Source organism: Enoplosus armatus, chromosome 10 (assembly GCF_043641665.1).
Source record: "Enoplosus armatus isolate fEnoArm2 chromosome 10, fEnoArm2.hap1, whole genome shotgun sequence".
Lineage (NCBI taxonomy): Eukaryota > Metazoa > Chordata > Actinopteri > Centrarchiformes > Enoplosidae > Enoplosus > Enoplosus armatus.
This window is the reverse complement of record NC_092189.1, coordinates 15,539,062-15,559,267: the sequence shown is the minus strand read 5'-3', so window position 1 is coordinate 15,559,267 and position 20,206 is coordinate 15,539,062. Positions and strand designations below refer to the sequence as shown.

General features: G+C 42.5%; 1 protein-coding gene across 1 annotated transcript in view; it reads left to right on the top strand.

Annotated features, from left to right (window-relative positions):
• Positions 1–20,206, top strand: part of drp2 (dystrophin related protein 2) — a 107,534-nt gene that overhangs the window by 39,917 nt on the left and 47,411 nt on the right. Inside the window, exons 3-4 of the mRNA XM_070913934.1 lie at positions 4,720–4,894; positions 18,940–19,096. Coding sequence (XP_070770035.1) covers positions 4,720–4,894; positions 18,940–19,096 — 332 coding nt within the window. The remainder of the gene's footprint in view (positions 1–4,719; positions 4,895–18,939; positions 19,097–20,206) is intronic.

Here is a 20,206-nt window from a genome sequence, read left to right as displayed (position 1 = left end):
TATTTCACTCAAAGTCGAAAAAAGTCAACTTCATGGTGGCGGTAGAGGAAAATTCAGGGGGTCACCACAGTGTGTAGGATTCATCCTCTGGACACCATGAATGTCTGTACAACAGTCTGGACCAAAGTGGAGGACCAACAGACTGACAGTCCGACATTGCTCCGCTGCTAGCGTGGCAAAAAATCCAAACAAAGAAAAGTAACTTAAGATTTGACAATGAGAAAAAAGCTAAATAAATAAATAATTTCTTTTTATTTTCCAGACTCGAGACTGTTCCCAGAAGCATTAGTGCAGGTTCTTTTGTCCCCTCCTCAGAGTGTGTGTGGGTCAGGCAGATGGCCTTTTCTTCCCGTTGGTCTTTGGGAGTGGGGGGGCGTGTAGGTGTGAGCAGGAATGTAGAAGGACAGAGAAGTCTTTGACCAACAGAGAAGTTTCTGCTTATTAGGTCACCCGTCCCCATGCCTGCGTCTGTCTTCCCCTCCCTCCTTACCTCCATCCCTTTGCATGCCCAACTCATGACAAATAATGTCAACAATCAGTTACCCTTAGTGGCAGCTTTACCAACGGGAGTCCGAGACTGGAATCGAAACGGCGCAAGTCTATACTGTTAAGGTAGGCGCTTGCCCATTGTGAAAGAATTGCATTTATCTGCAGAGCTCCAGTAATGAGCCTAAAAACCTAGCTATGTTACTGCTTCTCAGGGATATCTTAGCAACAGTCTTGATTCTTTCAGATTAATATCAACGTGTAGACATGGTGTAGCAGCACAGTGGCTTTGATCCTCTAAGGCTTTATCGGCACAGTTGAACTGTCTTTTCTCTTTTCTCTTTTATCATCTTCAACTCCTTTTGATTTGCAATTCACATGTTGTCTGGAAAATGTCCTTCCACATTGCCTTGGCTCGAGTGGTCAAAAAAAGGCAGATATTCTGTCTGCGTTGTTCACATAATTGGGCAATTCCAAAAGTGTGAAGCTATGATTTCTGTAGTAAATGGTCATGAGTACATGGTGGTGAGAGACGTAGCCATGGCAGCAAGATGAATATTGTTTGTGTCACTTGGTGGCATGTCAGTGAAATCTCTGCAGGTTTTCCAGAGTCTTTGGAAAACACGCAGCACGCACGCTTGACTAAGCAACGCCACATCTGATCAAGGCTGTAAATAATGCACGTTTAAAGCTTGACTCATGTTTTTGAAGTTTAAAGCGGGAGACAGACATGATTTCTGTAGATGTCGTTTCCCTATTGTGATGGCTTTTAATATGTCTTGCAAAAAAAAAACAAACAAGAACTGATTTTTTAAATATTTAGTTTATGAATGCATGCAATGATGTATGAGTTTGTGTCTTTATGTGAAACCCTGCTAGTAGCTTTCTGGGAAACGGCTGAAGAAGAAGAAGAAGAAGAGAAATTTGAGGTCGCCGACAGGGCTGTCTGTCACCCGGTTCCCTCTTCACTCCAGAAACAAACCTCTCTCAGAGCTATCTTTCACCCGCGGGGTATTCTCTTGGTGTTTGCAGTGGTGTGGCTGATGGCTGTCATTTTTCAATTCCATTTCACATCTTGAAGCGGCAGCTTTCCAAAGCAAACAAACATTCATGCTGCCATTCTGCTCCTAAACGTCACTGTGTCATGTGGAGCCCCTGCCTGCCTCGTATACATTAACTTCCATGTTTTATTCACAAACACAGCAGCGAAGTAAATCAGATCTGTGCACAGAATATAAAGGCGTTTACGTTATCATTATTTAGAGGTATGTGAGCTCAAGTGAGGTCCTGGAAGCCTCTGATTACCAGCAAAGGGAAATAGACAGTGAGAGCAGCGGAGAGTGGGAGAGATGTGCAGGGTATTGCTGATTCATACAACACTCACCTACATTAACAGGAGCTGTCTGACGAAGAAAAGAGAGGGAAGGAAGACGAAGGATAACGGGAGACAGGAGTGGGAACGAGATGCTGATGATTCATATGAAATAGAAAAAAAAACCCATCCAGCCAATGTGAGGTGAGGTGGTCTGCAGAACAAACTAGAAAGGTAGAGAGAAGAAGGAAAATGTATGGAAGAGGAGGAGGAGGAAAAACAGGGGTGAAAGGAGGATAAGGATAAAGAAAAGGGGATGAGTAGACTGAAAGCAAGCCTCTTCCCTCCCTCTCACTGGGGAGTTGTTCACTCAAATGTTGACACTGCAACAAAAGTTCCTCCTTCCTGGTTCACTTCAGGCTCAATTTGTTTTAGACAAACCACCTGAGCTCCAAAGAGAAGTACTCAAAAGGAAGCAGTGAGTTAGACACATTAACCCTTTAATGGTCCCACCCAGAAAAAAAGCAGTGGAAACATTTTCTTAGTTCCTTACAACAACAAGAATTATTATTTTTTCAGCTAACCACATTGTTTTTTTTTTTATTATGAGCCACTACCAATCTATCTCTTGTATCCTTTTATGGACAAGAGCAATGTGTAAACCTGGACAAATAAACATTTTTACATTTCACATATAAAATAAATATTAGGGCTACTACTAATGATTAAACAATGTCTAAAACTAAACTAAAAAAAGATTAGTTATGAAAACTTGAAGACACCTGAAAAGGTACGTTTCTGAAAACCGCAGTGCACCCTGGGAAAGTACAGCACATTTTTCTACAAGATATCACATCTCTCACAAAATGTGTACTGCCAAAGACCATTAAATGGTTAAAATCTTGACTTTTGACAACTGTATATCCGGGTGAGTGTAATTTATGTGTGTGTGTGTTGCTGTAGATGGATGGCCGACTGCTGCTGTAAAGGTTAGAGGTTGAGACCTCCAGCAGGGACAAATCAGATTGACTAGTTTAAAAAACGATGTGATAAGAGCCTTCTGACCAAACACAAGGGAAAAATCCTGGTTATGGTGTGTGTGTGTGTGTGTGTGTGTGTTATAAGGCTGAGGGTGTTAGCTGAGAGGTCCAGCTGCTGCTAAGGTAAAGGCTGTGAAATGAACCGAAAAGACAGGAAGCCTGACAGCCCAGTGACCAAACACAAGATTTATCATGACCTGTGAACCTGGCAAAAGCTTCTCCTGCCTTGAATGCCACTTATTATGGTGTGTGTCTGTGTGTGTGTGATAGCGCTTGATATTTTTCCCCCCTAGCTCTATCAAGGGGATTGCACCTCTTCAAGTCCAGCCTCACAAGCCTCCTCACTCTAAAGGTCTGTGGAAAAAAAGAGGCTTTTTGTCAGAGTTTAATGGAATGGAATAATGGGATAAAACTGCTGGTGTCTCATGATTCAGGTTTTCTATCCTACACACAGGACAACGTTATTCAGTTTGACTCTGATTTATAGACTAGATTTTTCATGTATGTGTGGCGCTTCACATTTTTGAGCGTTGTTACAATGTGCCCTTGTATTGTGCTTTCTTTAAAAACGTATTTATATTACCTAGAGGTAGACCGGTAGAGGTGTCTGTTCTGTCAATTTTGACCTGTCAGAAAATGGCCAGTCGCTTCACGTCAGATCGGATCTAGGTTCTGCCCTACACAGCTCTTGTCTTTCACTAGGCAGATAATGTTAAGGATTAATGTGTCCCAGGGTTTCGTGGATCTGGTCTTGACTTAAACCTGCATTAACAGATTTTTTGGCTACTTAGGGGCAGCAAAAACAAGGTGTAAACACTCACATATTTTCACTTTTTAGGCTGATATTAGGAACTTTTTAGCAGTTAGTTATGGAGCAGCATTATCATTCACTTGAAGTCATGTTTCTGGCCACCTCATGAATGTAGGTCTGTGGTTCAGTCGTTGATCATAGCAGCCATAGTTCAACAGTTTGGAACCAGTTTCAATGCAACCAGCAGGGAACTCCACGGAGTAACTGGCAAGAACTAGTTCAGCACATAACCCACCATAACATGGATTAAACAAACAAGATATAACATGTTCATTATCGAGTGCTAGTAGATGGATTTTGTTACCTTAGGACAGAGCCAGTCTAGCTGTTTCCCCCTGTTTCCAGTTTTTGTGCTAAGCTAAGCTAACAGTCTACTAGCTGTAGCCTCATATTTACAGTACAGACATGAGAGTGTATCAAACTCTTCATCTAACTCTCGGCAAGAAAGCAACTGAGCGTATTTCCCAAAATGTAGAAAGAGCTGCTAAACAGTATGTCAATTGAGACATCGATTTCTGGGGAAACACTGAATATTTTATAATTTTTTGAGTTGTAAAAATGGGTAAAAAGCGTGTGTGTTTTTATTTATAGACAAATGAGACAATCCCAATGAAAATTGGTGAGGTCTACAGTATATTTTGATAGGGGGAGGTACCTGTGAGACAACAAGTTTGAGTTACACTACAACATTGCTCACCAGCTTATAAGTCGGAGAATTGTCACTGTATCAAACATCCAATCATCTTGTCTTTTTTGAGAATTGTGAAGTAAACAGTACAGATATTTTAAATGTTCCAGAATAATCTACCAGGAATGTGCACTTGCACGTATTTGAGTGGCTAATGCCTTGATGGATGATGTTGAAAGGCTTAAATGTCCATGGATTGAGCCTGTGGGAAGTGTGGTAGTGGTATGCATTGTTGTCTTCCACAGTGTCTTGTTTGATTGTACCTCCCAGGTCACCAAAACCAGAAAGGTTATATATATATATATATATACCAGCCTTCAGAAACCCAAATCAGTTGACTGTAATACTCACTTTGGTGTCCCCCCTTGTGTGTGTCTCTTAGCTGCGGGGCGGCCCTCGTGGCCGGGATGCCACTGTGTGCCGTGCCAGTCCACAGTGGACGGTGAGGGGCAGGAGGAGGGGACCGAGTGCCGGAGACTGAGAGGAGGCGGCTCGCACCAAACGGGAGAGATGAACCTCTGCTGGAGCGAGATCAAACGCAAGTCCCACAACATCCGGTAAGAGGACATTCATAGTGGTGTTTACCGTAACAGTCTGGAGGGATGGACGTTTTCAGAGCCAAGATGCTTTTTGTGTCTGAGAGAAGGAAGTGGCTGCATTTGTACGTGCAGATTAATTCTGCGGCAACAATAGCTGCAAAATGCTGATTGCATTTCTACCTACAAGTTGACTGTCTCAGAAGAAATTAAAATTTTAATTTCTTTTATGTCTTTGTCTGGGTACAGATCATCATCTGATCAGTTTCAGAGTTTACTGAGCGGTTTACTGAAGCTTTCTTAAGTCACAACTCCAAGCAGTTCTGTGGAGGGACTGATCAGAACACAAAACCAAAAGGCAAAACCACGTCCTGTGTTGCACTGACCACGTTTGGAAGCAAATCCTTCTTTATAACCCAGTTGCTGTAAATCAGCCACTGTTTGCACACACGCCCGCTTGACATAGAGATGTGTAATGGAACTAGCTAAAGCCTTTTCTAGGTGAGTCTGCGGCGTTTGTCTTAACCAAAGTTATCATTTTATACTAGCGCTTACTTGCTGGGAAATCACTTATTATTCATTTTTCTAATTGAATAATAAGTGATAATTGCACTTTTAATTACTTCGGCAGTGTCCTTTTGTGGCTGTTTCTGTGGGGAAACATTATGCTAATATGTGTAAGTTAATGTCTTGCCAGTTACACAGGGGAATAGAGCCTAATGATGTCTAACATCTATATATATTCTGTCTCTTTCTTTGTTTGCTTTCCATTTTTCCTCCGACGATTCTTCTTGTTGCCTTTCACGGTCAGTTTTCTGGCAATTAAAAAAAATATTGTCTAATAATGTGCTGTCACACAGTAATGCATATTTCAGTAGTCCTTCCAGTCAGCTGATTAATTATTGATATAACATGGGTTAATACTGCCATTGCACTAGTTACACTCGAGAGGTTTGCCAGTGCAAAACAATTAGAGGGCATTCATGTTGTTCTTTGATGCTTAATTGGAAAGTGTCCAGGCTTGCCGCATCATTTCTGTTTCTTCAATTCAACTGGCATCCTGTTTAGACAATTGGCCCCTTAATTGCTTACTTGACCCTGATGTATCTAGGAAGCAGGAGGGGGAGGTTAAGGAAGGATAGTTGTGAAATTGGTTAAGACAGTTTCCCCTGCAGTCCTGTGTAATGAGATCACTATGGATGGCCTGCAGTGGCTGTTTATACCCGAGCTGCACTCTGACTTCATCAGGCTGAGAGAGGAAAGGGGGGGGGGGGTACAGGAAAGAGTCGATGGAGGGAGAGAGAGAACAGACAGCTGGTATTAAATCATCACACAAGAGAGATGGGATGTAGGGAAATGGGAGGGGCAGAGAGAAAGAAGAGTATAAGAATGAATGAATGAGAAAGAGCTTCTCTGAGAAGCTGTCTAACCTTGAGGGAGAGTGCTGTCCAGAGGAAACGTCTGACTGCATTTAATGCCAGCGGCTGGACAAGTGCAGACGACTGGCTTTATAATGGCCTGTCTGGCATTGATTGACAGGTGGTTGAGGCTCCGTTCCAATAAAAGTCGTGGCTGCTTCCTTCTATCCTTTAAACTGTCCTATCCTTTATACCCTATAGTATATAGTACCTTGACTGGAGTTAAATTAAACTTGTTGTACTTTGGCAGGCCTACAGCGGTGCTTTGAGCTCAATGCGAACATGCTCACAATGACATTACTGACATGCTGATGTCTAGCAGATATAATGTTTACCATGCTCACCATTTTAGTTGTCACATGCTAACATTTGCTAATTAGTGCTGATGGGAATGTAATTAGTTTAGCAGGTATTTGACCTGATGGTGGCGCTAAATAAAAAGGGGATGACCAAAGGGGTGACAATTCATTCTGAGGGGAACATGAATGTAGGATTCATCGTCTGGGAACCGGATTCCACGAGTCAAAGTGCTGTCTAGACCCGCTGTATATGTAAAGTGTCATGAGATAACTTTTGTTGTGATTTGGTGCTATGTAAATAAAATTTAAATAAATAAAAGTTTTGTGCCAATCCGTCTGGTAGATGTTGAGATATTTCACTGGATAAGTGAAAACTTTGACCTGCTGATGGTTCTGGAGGAAATATGAGAGGATCACCAATGTCAGGAGGATACATCCTCTGGAGACAATGAGTGTCTGTACAAAATTTCAAGACAATCCATCCATTAGTTGTTTAGATATTTCTGTCCTAGCCAAAGTGGGGGACTGACCATCCCTAGAGTCACACCGCGAGCATGGCTAAAGAATAACACAGTTTTCCCAAATTTTATGCTCCTATATCTGGAAGCACCCAGAGAATTCAACAAATTAAGACAAGGAGTAAGTAGCGCACAAAATGCGCTCTCTAAACGTTTACAGATGGCAGAATTTATCAGTGTGACACAGTGTCGCTCAGCTAATTGGGCTCGGCGCTGATAACAGAAGGTTAGGGGTTTGATCACTTTTTTGGCATGTTGTATGGAAAGTAGGCAAAATCATTGCACTGTGAGCCAGTCTACGCACACTCACCAGCTGCATAGCATGTGTTACTGACTACCAAACAGTGCTTTGATGCCATTGGCAAAAAATATACATGCTGTTCTTATTGCTGTGTGCATAGTGCTATATCAAGTTGTGATTTAATGTCTTATGCAGGATTGAGATAATAGCCCCAAACAAGTGGACCACAACACTGCATTGCGCTGTGTCTATCATAATCACTGCTGAATGATTATGATTATATATAAAAGAGACATTTATTACCACAAGCATATTGCTTAGGCCATTCAGCCATCTGTAACTATTGTGTAAGAAAATACAGTATGAGAGAGTGGGAGGTTTCAGTGAAAATTATGCTATTTACTCAGTAGAGACTGTGTTTAAGAAAAGGATGGATTCTTTGTTTAATGGTTGTGAAATTCACAAGGCATTCCTTCTTCATTCCTTTGTTTGTGTCACCTGGACTTTACATGCCTTTAACACATTTGAAAAAGGAGAAAATGAAGCTTATGTCATCTTCCTCCAGTCTTTTTTTGCTAAGCTAAGCTATAACCGGCTGCTGGCTGTACCATCTTATTTACAGGACAGATATGGGAGTGGTATCGATCTTCTCATCTAACTCTCGGCAATAAGCTTATATCCCAAATGTTGCACTATTTCCTTTAAGGTCAACTAAATGGGATGCACTCATCAGTGTGTGTGTGTGTGTGTTTGCAAATCATCTCCTGCTCAGCGTATGTTAGTGTTAGCGCTGCACTGCATCACATTCTTGCACTTGCATACTACAGCAGTCAAACACACGACAGCTTGATGCTGAATCATCACAAATCTCCCTCAGTGTAGTATTAGCACAGGATGCTTAGTCAGTTGTAGGTATGAGTTCTTCAAATAGATTTACGTGTAACTTTGCTGATTACAGTGTCAACCGCACTGGTAACAATATCAGGCATTGTTGAGATTCGGGCCGTGCCACATAGTGAGGTGCCCACTGTTTTGCACTGCAGGGAATGCCCACCGAGGTTGGTGTGGGTGTCTCGGTGGCATGTTATGAATTTATTTGCCGCATGGCTCAGATAACTGCAGAGAGCCAGCCGCCCACGCTCAGCGTCTGTCTGAGGGCAAGGGGAGACCTCTGAGTCTGTTTTTGTCTCCGTCTGTTTTTGTCATTACCACAATGTTCCTATCTGTGTCCACCAGCGGAGCTATCTGTTGATACGCGTCTCATTCAGTGTCTCTTTTATTCCCATTCAGTCTCTACCTTTTTGCTCTTTCTCCTCCTCTCTTCTTCTCTGCGGCTGCTATTTTTTTCTTGCACATATTCATCCTGCACCTCTATTCTTCTCCACATTCTCCATCCCTTGCTAGCACCTTCTACAGACAGCCCAGGCATAGTGCAACGCCCTTTAGTTGTTCTGTGCTCCACTTTCCCTACGTCACCCTCTGGCAAATTACAGTACAATGGCTGCAGGGCTTATTGAGCTCCAGTTACATGTTAATGATAATTCTATTGTTCAAGGTCAGGGGTGAAAACCTAGTGCTGCGAGAGGGGTTAGCAATGGGATGGCAGGTGTGGGAGTCTTTTGAGGGATTCAGCCATCAATCATTCAGTCGCTTGAAGGAATGGATTTTGCTTTCGCAGCCGCCTGAGAATTATTTTGAGATTCAGTGGTTTATTTCAGGGTAAGAAAAAGGCAGCATTTTTCCAGGAGGCTACGTATATATTTGTTCAGCCTCGCAGTATTACTCCATAATACTGATGCGTGTGGTTTGAGCTGCTAGGCCAAATATTGCAAATGTGACCCACATCTCAGGTTTTTGATTTTACCTGATGTTCCACATGTAAGTGACCATTTTTGGTGTTAATTCAGGCACGCAAACATTAATTCAGGCCTCCTGCAAAGCCCATTCTCTTTTCCTTGAGAGACATCATGTGTATCACACTGAATAAAGGCTGGTGAACCAGGGATCGAGGATTTGATAAAGAAGGGATCACAGCTTCAAGACGAACAGACTCTGATAAACTGTATTGATAAAGCAAACCAATGGGGAATTAGGAGCCCCATGAATAATCTGATGCATTACCACTTTGTGTGTGTGTGTGTGTATGTGTGTGTGTGTATGTGTATGTGTATGTAGAGCTTAAAATTAAACGCAAGTGAAGCTTTGAGGAAAGCACCGAACTGTGCCTTCATACCATCATCTGGTGCAGAACAAATCAGAGGTGGTCGTGCACAGATTAGAGACAATGTTGGACTTCTTGGACTGACTATAGTGTCTGTTTGAGTAGCAGCAGAGAGAGATAATCAGGTTTTGTGCACACACTGTACCCAGGCATGCTGAATGGTTTATATGGAGCAAATCAAATCCCCAAAGAAGAGAAAACATTGTGCTGTTGGAGCTGCAAGAACAATGAGGGCTCGAGGATCGGAGACATGCTTTGTACATTAGCTCTGTTTACTTGAAGACCTGCAAACCAAGACCTGGATGGAGGTCAAAGGAGGACAAGTCAGTTAAAAGCTCTGATCAATATGTCACGTTCATTTGCATGTTCTGTAAACAGACCATCATAAGAGCATCATAAAACTGTCACTTAGATTTAGTTGTTGCCTCAATCAAGATATTAATAATCTGTCAGTCAATTTCAGGGTGTTTTGATTGTGTTTGTCTTTAAACATGCCAGTACACCCGCACATGCACCTTCACACAGACAGATGACCCATAATTATAGTGTTACTGTAAATTATAATAAGCAAAACATCATCAATACCAAAATATGCACTTGAATGACACCTGATTTACTCTCGTTCCGACCTCCTGTTGCTGAAAGTTAAATGTTTTTGCTTGCTCAAAAAGACACTGAACATTGAAATGATCGTGATGTCTTTGGGCAAACATGGTCCACTGCTTCGTGGGATAATAAGTTCACACTAATTATTGTACTTCATATTGATCTCAAAGATTTTGTCATTCTGAATGATTGAAACTAATTAGCAATGTTTTGAGTGGTCATCTGCTTCTCTCCTGCGGAGACGTGCCCAGACATCAAACACACAAATATAGCCTCCATATGTCTCTACGCTAATTAATGGATTCATTAGAACAAGAAGAATATATAACCTTAGAGTCACGCAAACAGGCAAAGCAAACAATAACTACTGAGTAAGACACCTACTCAAGGACAAAGACACAGGGATGTATTGTGTTCATTAACTGAGAAAGAAAAGAATGAATACTTGAAGAGGGAATAAGAGTTCCTCCTTAAGTCTCGGGAAGAAATTATAACTGAATATGTGACATCAACCCTTGTTGAATGGGAGCTCAGAAGGCTTTCTTATTATAATAATTGTAAGACTAACTTCAGCAGCATTTACAACAATACTTGTAGTAATAATAATAAGGTATTATTTGGTTGAGAGGGGGGCTTCACTGAAGAGGCAGTAGCTTGAGCTGCTGTAGCTGCTGAGCTCTCACTCCAACACTCCAGCTCACATAACAGCCGCTTGTTATTTGAAAGAACCATTATCGGCTCCGATTAGGATTTTTGTGGCCGATCACAGATATCAGAATCGGCTGATACCGATCACAGGGCCTATTTTGAAGCCTTCTATTGATCGTGTAGCATTATTTATTTATTTATTTAACTATTTTGAACAGCAGTGTATATTAAGTATTAAAATTAAGAGATGAGAAAGTATCATGAATTGACAACTCTTTATTTATTGGCAGGTGCAACATATTCCACTCTCTGTCTTAGAGTCTCTGTTACCGACTGCTGAGTGAGTGAATTTTAATTGAATACTCTGGTTCAGCATCTCAATCGCTGAAGAGGTCCAGATAGAGAAACTTTCCTCAAGCGAAGGTCCTGAACATCATAATGTCTAACTTGCATTATGATTCAGTGCCATATAGGCTACATATTGAAGTAGTGTGTCATCTCTGAAGCTGCAGCACGTTTCTCCCAATGGAAATGTTTTGGGTCGTTGTAGCGTGTTTGCCCTATAACCCCGTGAACACACACGCTCACACACACACACGCTCACACACACATTGAACATACAGCCCTCTGGTTTTAGGAGAGGAGTGGGATTGTCTCTCGTGCTTCTTATTTGTCATTATTCATCATTATTTTCAAGTGTCTCTGCTTCCCGCAGCACCTCTTACGCTCCCTCTACTATCTGCTGCGCTAACAGCACTCTACATTTATGTTGCATTGTGGGTCCTCTGATTGTATGTCGGTGAACACGTCCGTGCTTCTGCACATCTCTGAGCCTGCGTTTGCAAGTGACAGAACAATTTAACAATTTTCTTTCACGTCTATATATACCAGCATAGAGTGTCGGATGCAGGCACGCAATGAATGAGCATTCTCAGAAATACATGAGCCACTTTCACTAGCCACACTCACTGTACGTACTCTAGGAATCTCTATATACTTTGCAGAGGCAATTGAGACTATATCTGCAGATTGTTTTGTAAGTATTATATGGACGCATGATTCACACAGGAAATTTGTGAATGTGGGTTAGTCATAGCAGTGAGTCACTTTGATAATTCTTATTCTGATTCTTATTAAGAGGGTTTAATTTCCGTTCTTAAAGCTGCATTAGTCAAGATTTCTTTAAAACCACAGCTTCATAATCGGACTGCAAAATGGAGAAAACTGCATGTTCCACCCTAAATGGGAGCCCGTACATTTGTTTTATTTGTGTGAATAATTCTGAAACTTGGATGTTAAGAAATTTAAATAACAGTACACATACTCAACAAAAAATTTGCATTCATCAGTGTCTTCTTACTCCTTTGCAGTGTAAAGTTTAGCACAAGTTATTTCCTGACCCGCTGGATTGGTGAAAACAAGCAACCTGCATGCAGGTGATTTTACACCCCATGATTTGTGCGTATTGATGTTTACATGTGATCATGTGTATTTACTTCCCGATAAATCTTATTGTCTAACTATCTATGGTCATTTGGAGCAACACGCGTTCAAAGTCGCCTTATATAGCTGTAAAGAATTTGTGTAAAAAGAGAGTATTACCCGTGGGCTTCAGCTGCTGTAAATCTTCAAACGTCTACAGTTGTGGGAAACAGCCCCTATGGCTGGTCTGCTCTTGTCACTCATCAAATATGTTTCCCACAAATCTCAGTAAGATGGCTGTTGGAAGAAACGCTTTAGGCAAGGCATCAGTATAACTCCGCCACCTGCACGAGAGAAGTCCCTGAATGCATCACACACACACTCTACCCCTACAGTACAGTGCAGGAAATCAAAAAAAGGGGAAGCAGAAAGAGAGAGAAACCCAGGAAAAGCTGGAAAACATGAACATACTGTTTTCAGTTTACAGCTATCACGCCACATGATTTATTTATATTGAAGTTGAAATATTTCAGTTACCTACTGCTGCCGTTCGAGACCACCAGCGCATGCAACAGCCTCACAATGTGGGCGACATTCATTTTGAGCATGACTTGCTCGGTCCAGGTGAAGGATGGCAGCTGCCCCAAGTGACACTGATCTGGCTTCTTGGGTCTTTTGTTGACTTTCTTTACACTGGGACACGTTTGGTGTGCTGTACTGTGAGCAACCATGATAAGAGCCTGTGATTTGGGCACACGTGTGTCTCCATACGTTACAAACACCACAGTAAAGATTATCTTGAGGACATGTTTGCAGTTTGCCCACAGCTAAAAATGTAAAATATTGCAGTTAATTTATTGACAAATAGGACAAGGCAACAGGTGCCTTTTCATCCAGTTCACCAGTTCAACCAGTTCATTTCTGGCTGCATCTTCTTTTGTTTTTCCTCTTGCAGTATTCAAAACAGATGTCTGTTCCTACTGTAGATGTAGAACAAGTGCTAACAGTTCTGGTTTCATACCATATATACAACACATACAACGACAGATTGCAGTACAGAAGTGCCAAACTAGGTTTAAGATCATTTAGAAACAGTGTCTCCACGACATAGTTTGCCCACCGGAGAGAACAGAGAAGTTGATTTTTCTACTGTAAAATGTCCCACTTAGTATGTGTCTTAAAATCTATCCAAAAACAAAACAAATTTAAAGGAGCCGTATCAAGATTGTTTATGTTAAAAGATATTACTATCGGCCTAACTCTCAATTATCAATATCAGTATTGGCCTCAATCAGTCGGGCTATAGTCTGAATACAGGAAACATTTGATTAAATGAAAACATTTTCTGGAGTGTGGACCAAGAAATCTTAGCTGAGTGCACCTGAATCAGGCAATCTGAGATTGCTTCCAGTCGAACTCTGATATCGTTTGTGTGCAGCTGAAAAGCAATCAGTTCTCCCACAGGAAGAAAACGTCTTTCACTGTAACCCCACTGGTAACGTTCTTGGATTGTAAGCAAGAAAACGGAAGTGATAAAATATCTTACAGCTGTATAAGCAGAGAATAACATTCAAGGTCAACTTGTTAACACACAATTTTTTTTTCCACGGTGAAAGAGTAGCCCTCATTTTTTTACTACCCGTACAGTTGTGCTCTTTTTGTGGTCAGTGGTCATTTGGCTTCACCCACCCGAACATTGTTCTCCATCCTGAATTCATATGAAAACAGGGAAACAATCTCTTTTCTTGGCAATGGTGGTAAACCAGCGCACATTGCTCAGTGTGTTGGAGGGTGGGCGGACAATCAAACTCTGGTTCGGATGCAAACACACAAACAAAGTGTGAAAATGACCCAAGTCGGCACTTTCTGTAGGCGCTTCACAATAAAAGCTCTCCAGTGGAAATCATTCAATGTGAAGCAGCACCAGAAAGGCTTTTATTTGTATTAAAATAACTGTAGCACAAATTTACTGTAGTTTTTCTCATGATCTTAACATTTCCATAACCTTAACCATTTAGTTGCCTAACATTACTACAGAACTGATTTATTTTATGCGTAAACAAAACTATTCTGTTAACTGATCCAACGTGGAACTATTTATAATAAAAGTGGTGTAGTATCATTTTAAGGTACACGGACACGGACATCATACTGTATTATTTGTTTCTATGCACTTCCTCGCTGTGATGACACAATGCAATGCAAAGATTATACAACGCAACACAGACAAGCCCGGTTATGCGTCTTTCACATTGCTGAATTCTCTCCATCGTGACTCAAATGAGGTAGTCAGTCTGCCCAAACCTGAATCTAATCTTAACAAACTAGCAAAGAATGACAACATGACATGGTAAACGTGTTGCATTTCACAGTGAGGAAAAAAATATATACATGTACACACACGTTCGACTATATGTACCCTTTCAACAAAATGCAGTGCTGCTGTGTCAGTGTGGCCCATCACACACCCTTGCACTTTTTGCCAGCTCTTGCAACGTCTCTGCAATTGAGAGAGACAGAGAGAGAGAGAGCGAGAGAGGGGGAAGAAAGGAGATAGGAATGGGGCTGTGCTCAAAGCCTCCCTGGGCCCCGAGGCAACACACTAGCTTGCTCCTGTCTCCTAAAACAGCAGAAACACTGCTCCTATCTCCTATGCATTAATTAATCATTGAACCGAGCACTAAGCTTCTCTCTGTAATCTCTCAGACTGATTGGGGAGTTGGATTTCTATTTGACCGTGTTATTTACTTTGGACCTTAACTGTCAAGAAATGTGGGCATACAACAGTAATTAGCATGTAACAGAGTTCCCCCAGCTGTGAGAACCTTGAGTTACACTGAATACAAAACTCAAGGTCTGCTAAACAGCAACGCATTTTTTACATTTACACCCAAAACATTGTGATTAGGATTCTTACCCTCAGCTACCGACAGTGTTGGTAGCAGCTCAGTGTCATTCTCAAGGACACACAGATGTTGATTGTTACCTCAGCTGTTGCAGCATGAACCTGCGTATTCACATTCATAACAAAGGTTGGTCTCTCTAATGTCGGGCTGCATATTTTATCTCTCTGAATCCTTTGCTTGAAGCTAATCCAGGAAATGAAAAGGTCTACGATCTTCACAATGACAATACCTGTTATTCTGACAACCAGTCTCAGTTTAGACTATCGTTTGTTCAGTGGCATCAGATTTATGTTGAGTGTGTCCTGTGTCATACAAGGTCCCATTAGCCCAATCGTACTGATTATTGCTGGCATTGTCATGATATTGAGCAGCCTGAGATAGGGACACACTCACACACTGCCCTCTTGTTATTCTCAGACAGTCTTGCTGTCAAAGATTTATTCTAAACTGACACCAGAGAGCACTTAAAGTAATAAGCCCACCTCCTAATAAACAGAAGGTGTGAGGGTGAGTCACTCTCTAACACATACAATACACATGTTTGCTTCACTGGCATATTGCATTCCCCAGCCTCTCACTTTAATCTTAAAGGATACTTCTGGTGATATTCTCCTTCTTTCTTATTGCCAACGAATCCCATGAAAAGACAAACAATGAACTGATCCCGCTGACAATTATTGTCTCTGTATCCGAAGCTTTACACAGCTTATTCCTCTGTGACATAGAGGTCCATTGTTGTCCGGAAACTATTAAAAGCACATCAGTGAGCCACACTTTCTGCACTGGGTGACATGATTCTTCATTACGCTGAACACGATCCTGCTGCTTTAAATACTCACGCACACAAAATTAGACCCAACAAATGCACTATATTGTGCAATAAAGTGAGTAGCCAGATTGTTACAAGGCTTACAGTATCTGCATACGTTTGGTCCACGACACCACGGGAGATTTCTGATGTGGTCTCTGGACTAGCGCTTTGTTGGTTTTGTCTTTTCTGTCCTTTGAAGAAAACAAAAATGTCCTCGCTCTGAAAGCTGCACTTTTCAAAAATGTTCATGTGATGTGAAAGTGGCAGCTCGTAGTGATGAAACCACAGATAATATTCACCCGTCTCTGTAGTTCCTCTCAGCTCTACGGACCGTTTCAGCATCTTTCAGCTCATGGTTTTGGGCTTCTGGCCTGCGACTTTACTGTTTTGGTTCACTTTCAGCGTTCACATCAACGTTGATTTCAGACGCATCAGGCAGCTGGTGAAAAAGCTCTGATAAACCCACTGCATGCAAACGCAGAAAGACAAAATTAGCGACTAGCTGGTGAACATCAGATATAGAGTCAGATATTTCTCTCAGGAAATGAAGGAAAGGAAAGGGAATATTGGACTTACATTTGCCAGTTGGCCAAAAACTGTCAGTTAATGTTGCTAAATGTGCGCTGGATTTGTGGTGAAGGTGATAATACATCACTGTTGTGTTTAAAGCCTGTTGGTCTGGTCCAAAGTGGCCAAAGAAATCAATTAATGCTGGTTAAGGTCTAACCCAAATATAGATAGATGGCAGAGCACACACACCCTCTTTTGGTCCTTTCTATACAGCATTTCTGGACTCACACACTCCCTGGCATCCCCTAATCGAATGCAGCAGAACTTGACCCATAAATAGCACTTAAATTGATATCATGATGTTTTCACTGGAGGTAGAACAGCTTCAGTCTGCCTCCCATACTGGCAAACCTTTAGCCCGGCCTCCCTACAGCTTAGCAGGGCGAGAGTTGTTCTTGGCAGCACCCGCCATGTGACGACGATCCCATTACAGCACAGGCAGTGCTCTATTTGTCTCACCGTCTGTGTGTGTGTGTGTGTGTAATGGAAGCAGCAGTGATGGGTGTGTGAGCTGTGTGTTTTTCTGTGCATATTTCTGTATGAGTGTGTGAATCGAGGGTCTCCTGTGTGGTTTGAAGCATTTTAAAACTTCTCTGCAAAAGTGCCAGGGTCATCCTTTGATGGATGACCTCACTTGGACGGATCTGAGGGCCCGGGTTCGCTCTGATTTTCAGATTTGTCAGAAACCTCTCTCCCTTCATGCTGCGCGTGTGTGTTGTATTTATATGTGTGAATTCACGCCTGTTATGGACTGAGAGCCTGTTCTGCAGGGGCCACAGAAAAAAACTGTTCCTCTCTGATTCAATTACCACAACAAGCGGAGCTGGAGGGGCAACAAGAGGCTCGGGGACATCACGGTCTGCTTCACACAAGTTTCCTGACACAGGGTTGAACAAAGAGGCCTATCAATTCTGAAATGTGCACTTACAAGCTTGATTTCACCTTTCCGTCTTTTACCCCTTAAAGTCTCAAAGCTTTTCCCGCACGCCTTCCTGCATCCGGCACCCCTGAAGTGATACCTAATCCCTCATGTGTCAGAACTCATCTGTGCCAAAGTCTGTTAGCAGGAAATTGCCTTACAGTTCTTTTTCAGTGGCTAACGTGACATTGCAGGTGGTGGCATGCTAATGGTGCAGGTTGAGAGATAATGGTTGAGCATTTTCTTGCAGTCCTTATTCAGCAGTACCTACAGTTTGTTTTTGTCAGAAATCTTACGGTGTTCTGCTGACTTCACTCGTGCTTTCATGTGAATATCAGTCCAATTACATATTTGCAATGTTCCCCCCCATTTTCAGATGTGAGCAGTGACACTTAGGCTGGCTGTTTCTCTTTCTGACTCTTGCTCTCGCTCCCACTCATCATGTCTGATGTGACAGTGCTGGCAAATTGTGATGTGCAGGAATAATGATATTTGAGTGCTGCTTCTGGTGTGTAATTGAAATACTGGGACGCTTTCACTCTGCTCCCCCACCCCTTTAGTGCCAGCTGTGCCACTGATACAAGAGCAGTGGTTCCCCCAGACGTCTCTCATGCTGCTGGCAGGTGGCAAGCTGATAAATTCTCTCTGTTATTTGTTTCTGATTTAGTCCAACAAACCTGCAGCAACACTAACCTGTGACTCAGTGCCTCTCACCTTGTCTTGCATGTGCCACAACATACAGACTGTCTGCTTGTTCTGTTGTGACTATCAGCACGGTGAGTTAACACTGCTGCAGTTAGATACACAGTTGTAGTATCCTGTGTTAAGAAATAGTGTTTTTGAAGTGCGGAAATGCATAGTTCGGCTCAGATGTCACCCAATTCTGTCTATACTTACACTTAACATCACAGCTAACACAGAGGCGATTGACCTGTTGTGACAGTATGTTTCAGTTTTAATTAAAAGGCTTGGAGGATGTGGACTAACGTGTGTGTTACAGGCGATATCTCAGTGTGCACGGCTGGGGTTGCCATAGGTGTAAACTATAAACTATGATAAACTGAATTGCTTTTTTGCTGTCTGTGTGCGAGTCCTTCCTCAGTGCGCTGTATTTAAAACAAACCCATGACAGTTAATTAATTTGCTAACTAGCTATCGAGACAACATTAATACTGCTGTGGTGCGATGGGACTGTTCTTTTAAGTTTAAGTGGTGCTAGACCTTCATCAGGCAAAATGAAGGTCTATACATTTATTTTAAATTAAACAGTGTGTGGGAGTTACTTTGCAACTTCTGATCCACTCGTCCTCTCCTACGTACCTGTCTCATGAAATAGATGTGCAAAGTTTTTGGTTGTTATCAAAGCTAATACTGTGTTGACATTCTGGACAGTGGGAGGCAGTGACCAAATGTCATCTGCAGTATTTGGTTGCTGTGTTGGACGTTACTGTTTGCTGAACTAACTGTGTGTGTGTGTGTGTTGGCAGGGTGCGGCTTGAGGCCTTCTCAGACAACAGCGGGAAGCTGCAGCTCTCCCTGCAGGAGATCATAGAATGGCTGACAGCCAAGGACGAGGAGCTGTCGGAGCAGCTGCCCATAGGAGGCGACGTGGGGGCCGTCCAGCACCAGAGGGAGTTCCACCAGGTAATGTGGACGATGATACCTCTCCAGTGCAAATATTGACGGGATAAGACTTTATTCTGTCCAAGGGAAAATTAATTTCCACGATATATCTACTCACTCATGACAAAGATACATACACTATATTGCCAAAAGTATTGGCTCACCTGCCTTGACTCGCATATGAACTTAAGTGACATCCCATTCTTAATCCATAGGGTTTAATATGACGTCGGTCCACCCTTTGCAGCTATAACAGCTTCAACTCTTCTGGGAAGGCTTTTCACAAGGGTTAGGAGTGTGTTTATGGGAATTTTTGATCATTCTTCCAGAAGCGCATTTGTGAGGTCACACACTGATGTTGGACGAGAAGGCCTGGCTCTCAGTCTCTGCTCTAATTCATCCCAAAGGTGTTCTATTGGGTTGAGGTCAGGACTCTGTGCAGGCCAGTCAAGTTCATCCACACCAAACTCTCTCATCCATGTCTTTATGGACCTTGCTTTGTGCACTGGTGCACAGCCATGTTGGAACAGGAAGGGGCCATCCCCAAACTGTCCCCACAAAGTTGGGAGCATGGAATTGTCCAAAATCTCTTGGTATGCTGAAGCATTCAGAGTTCCTTTCACTGGAACTAAGGGGCCAAGCCCAGCTCCTGAAAAACAACCCCACACCATAATCCCCCCTCCACCAAACTTTACACTTGGCACAATGCAGTCAGACAAGTACCGGTCTCCTGGCAACCGCCAAACCCAGACTCGTCCATCAGATCGCCAGATGGTGAAACGCGATTCGTCACTCCAGAGAAGGCGTCTCCACTGCTCTAGAGTCCAGTGGCGGCGTGCTTTACACCACTGCATCCGACGCTTTGCATTGCACTTGGTGATGTACGGCTTGGATGCAGCTGCTCGCCATGGAAACCCATTCCATGAAGCTCTCTACGCACTGTTCTTGAGCTAATCTGAAGGCCACATGAAGTTTGGAGGTCTGTAGCGATTGACTCTGCAGAAAGTTGGCGACCTCTGCACACTATGCGCCTCAGCATCCGCTGACCCCGCTCTGTCATTTTACGTGGCCTACCACTTCGTGGCTGAGTTGCTGTCGTTCCCAATCGCTTCCACTTTGTTATAATACCAC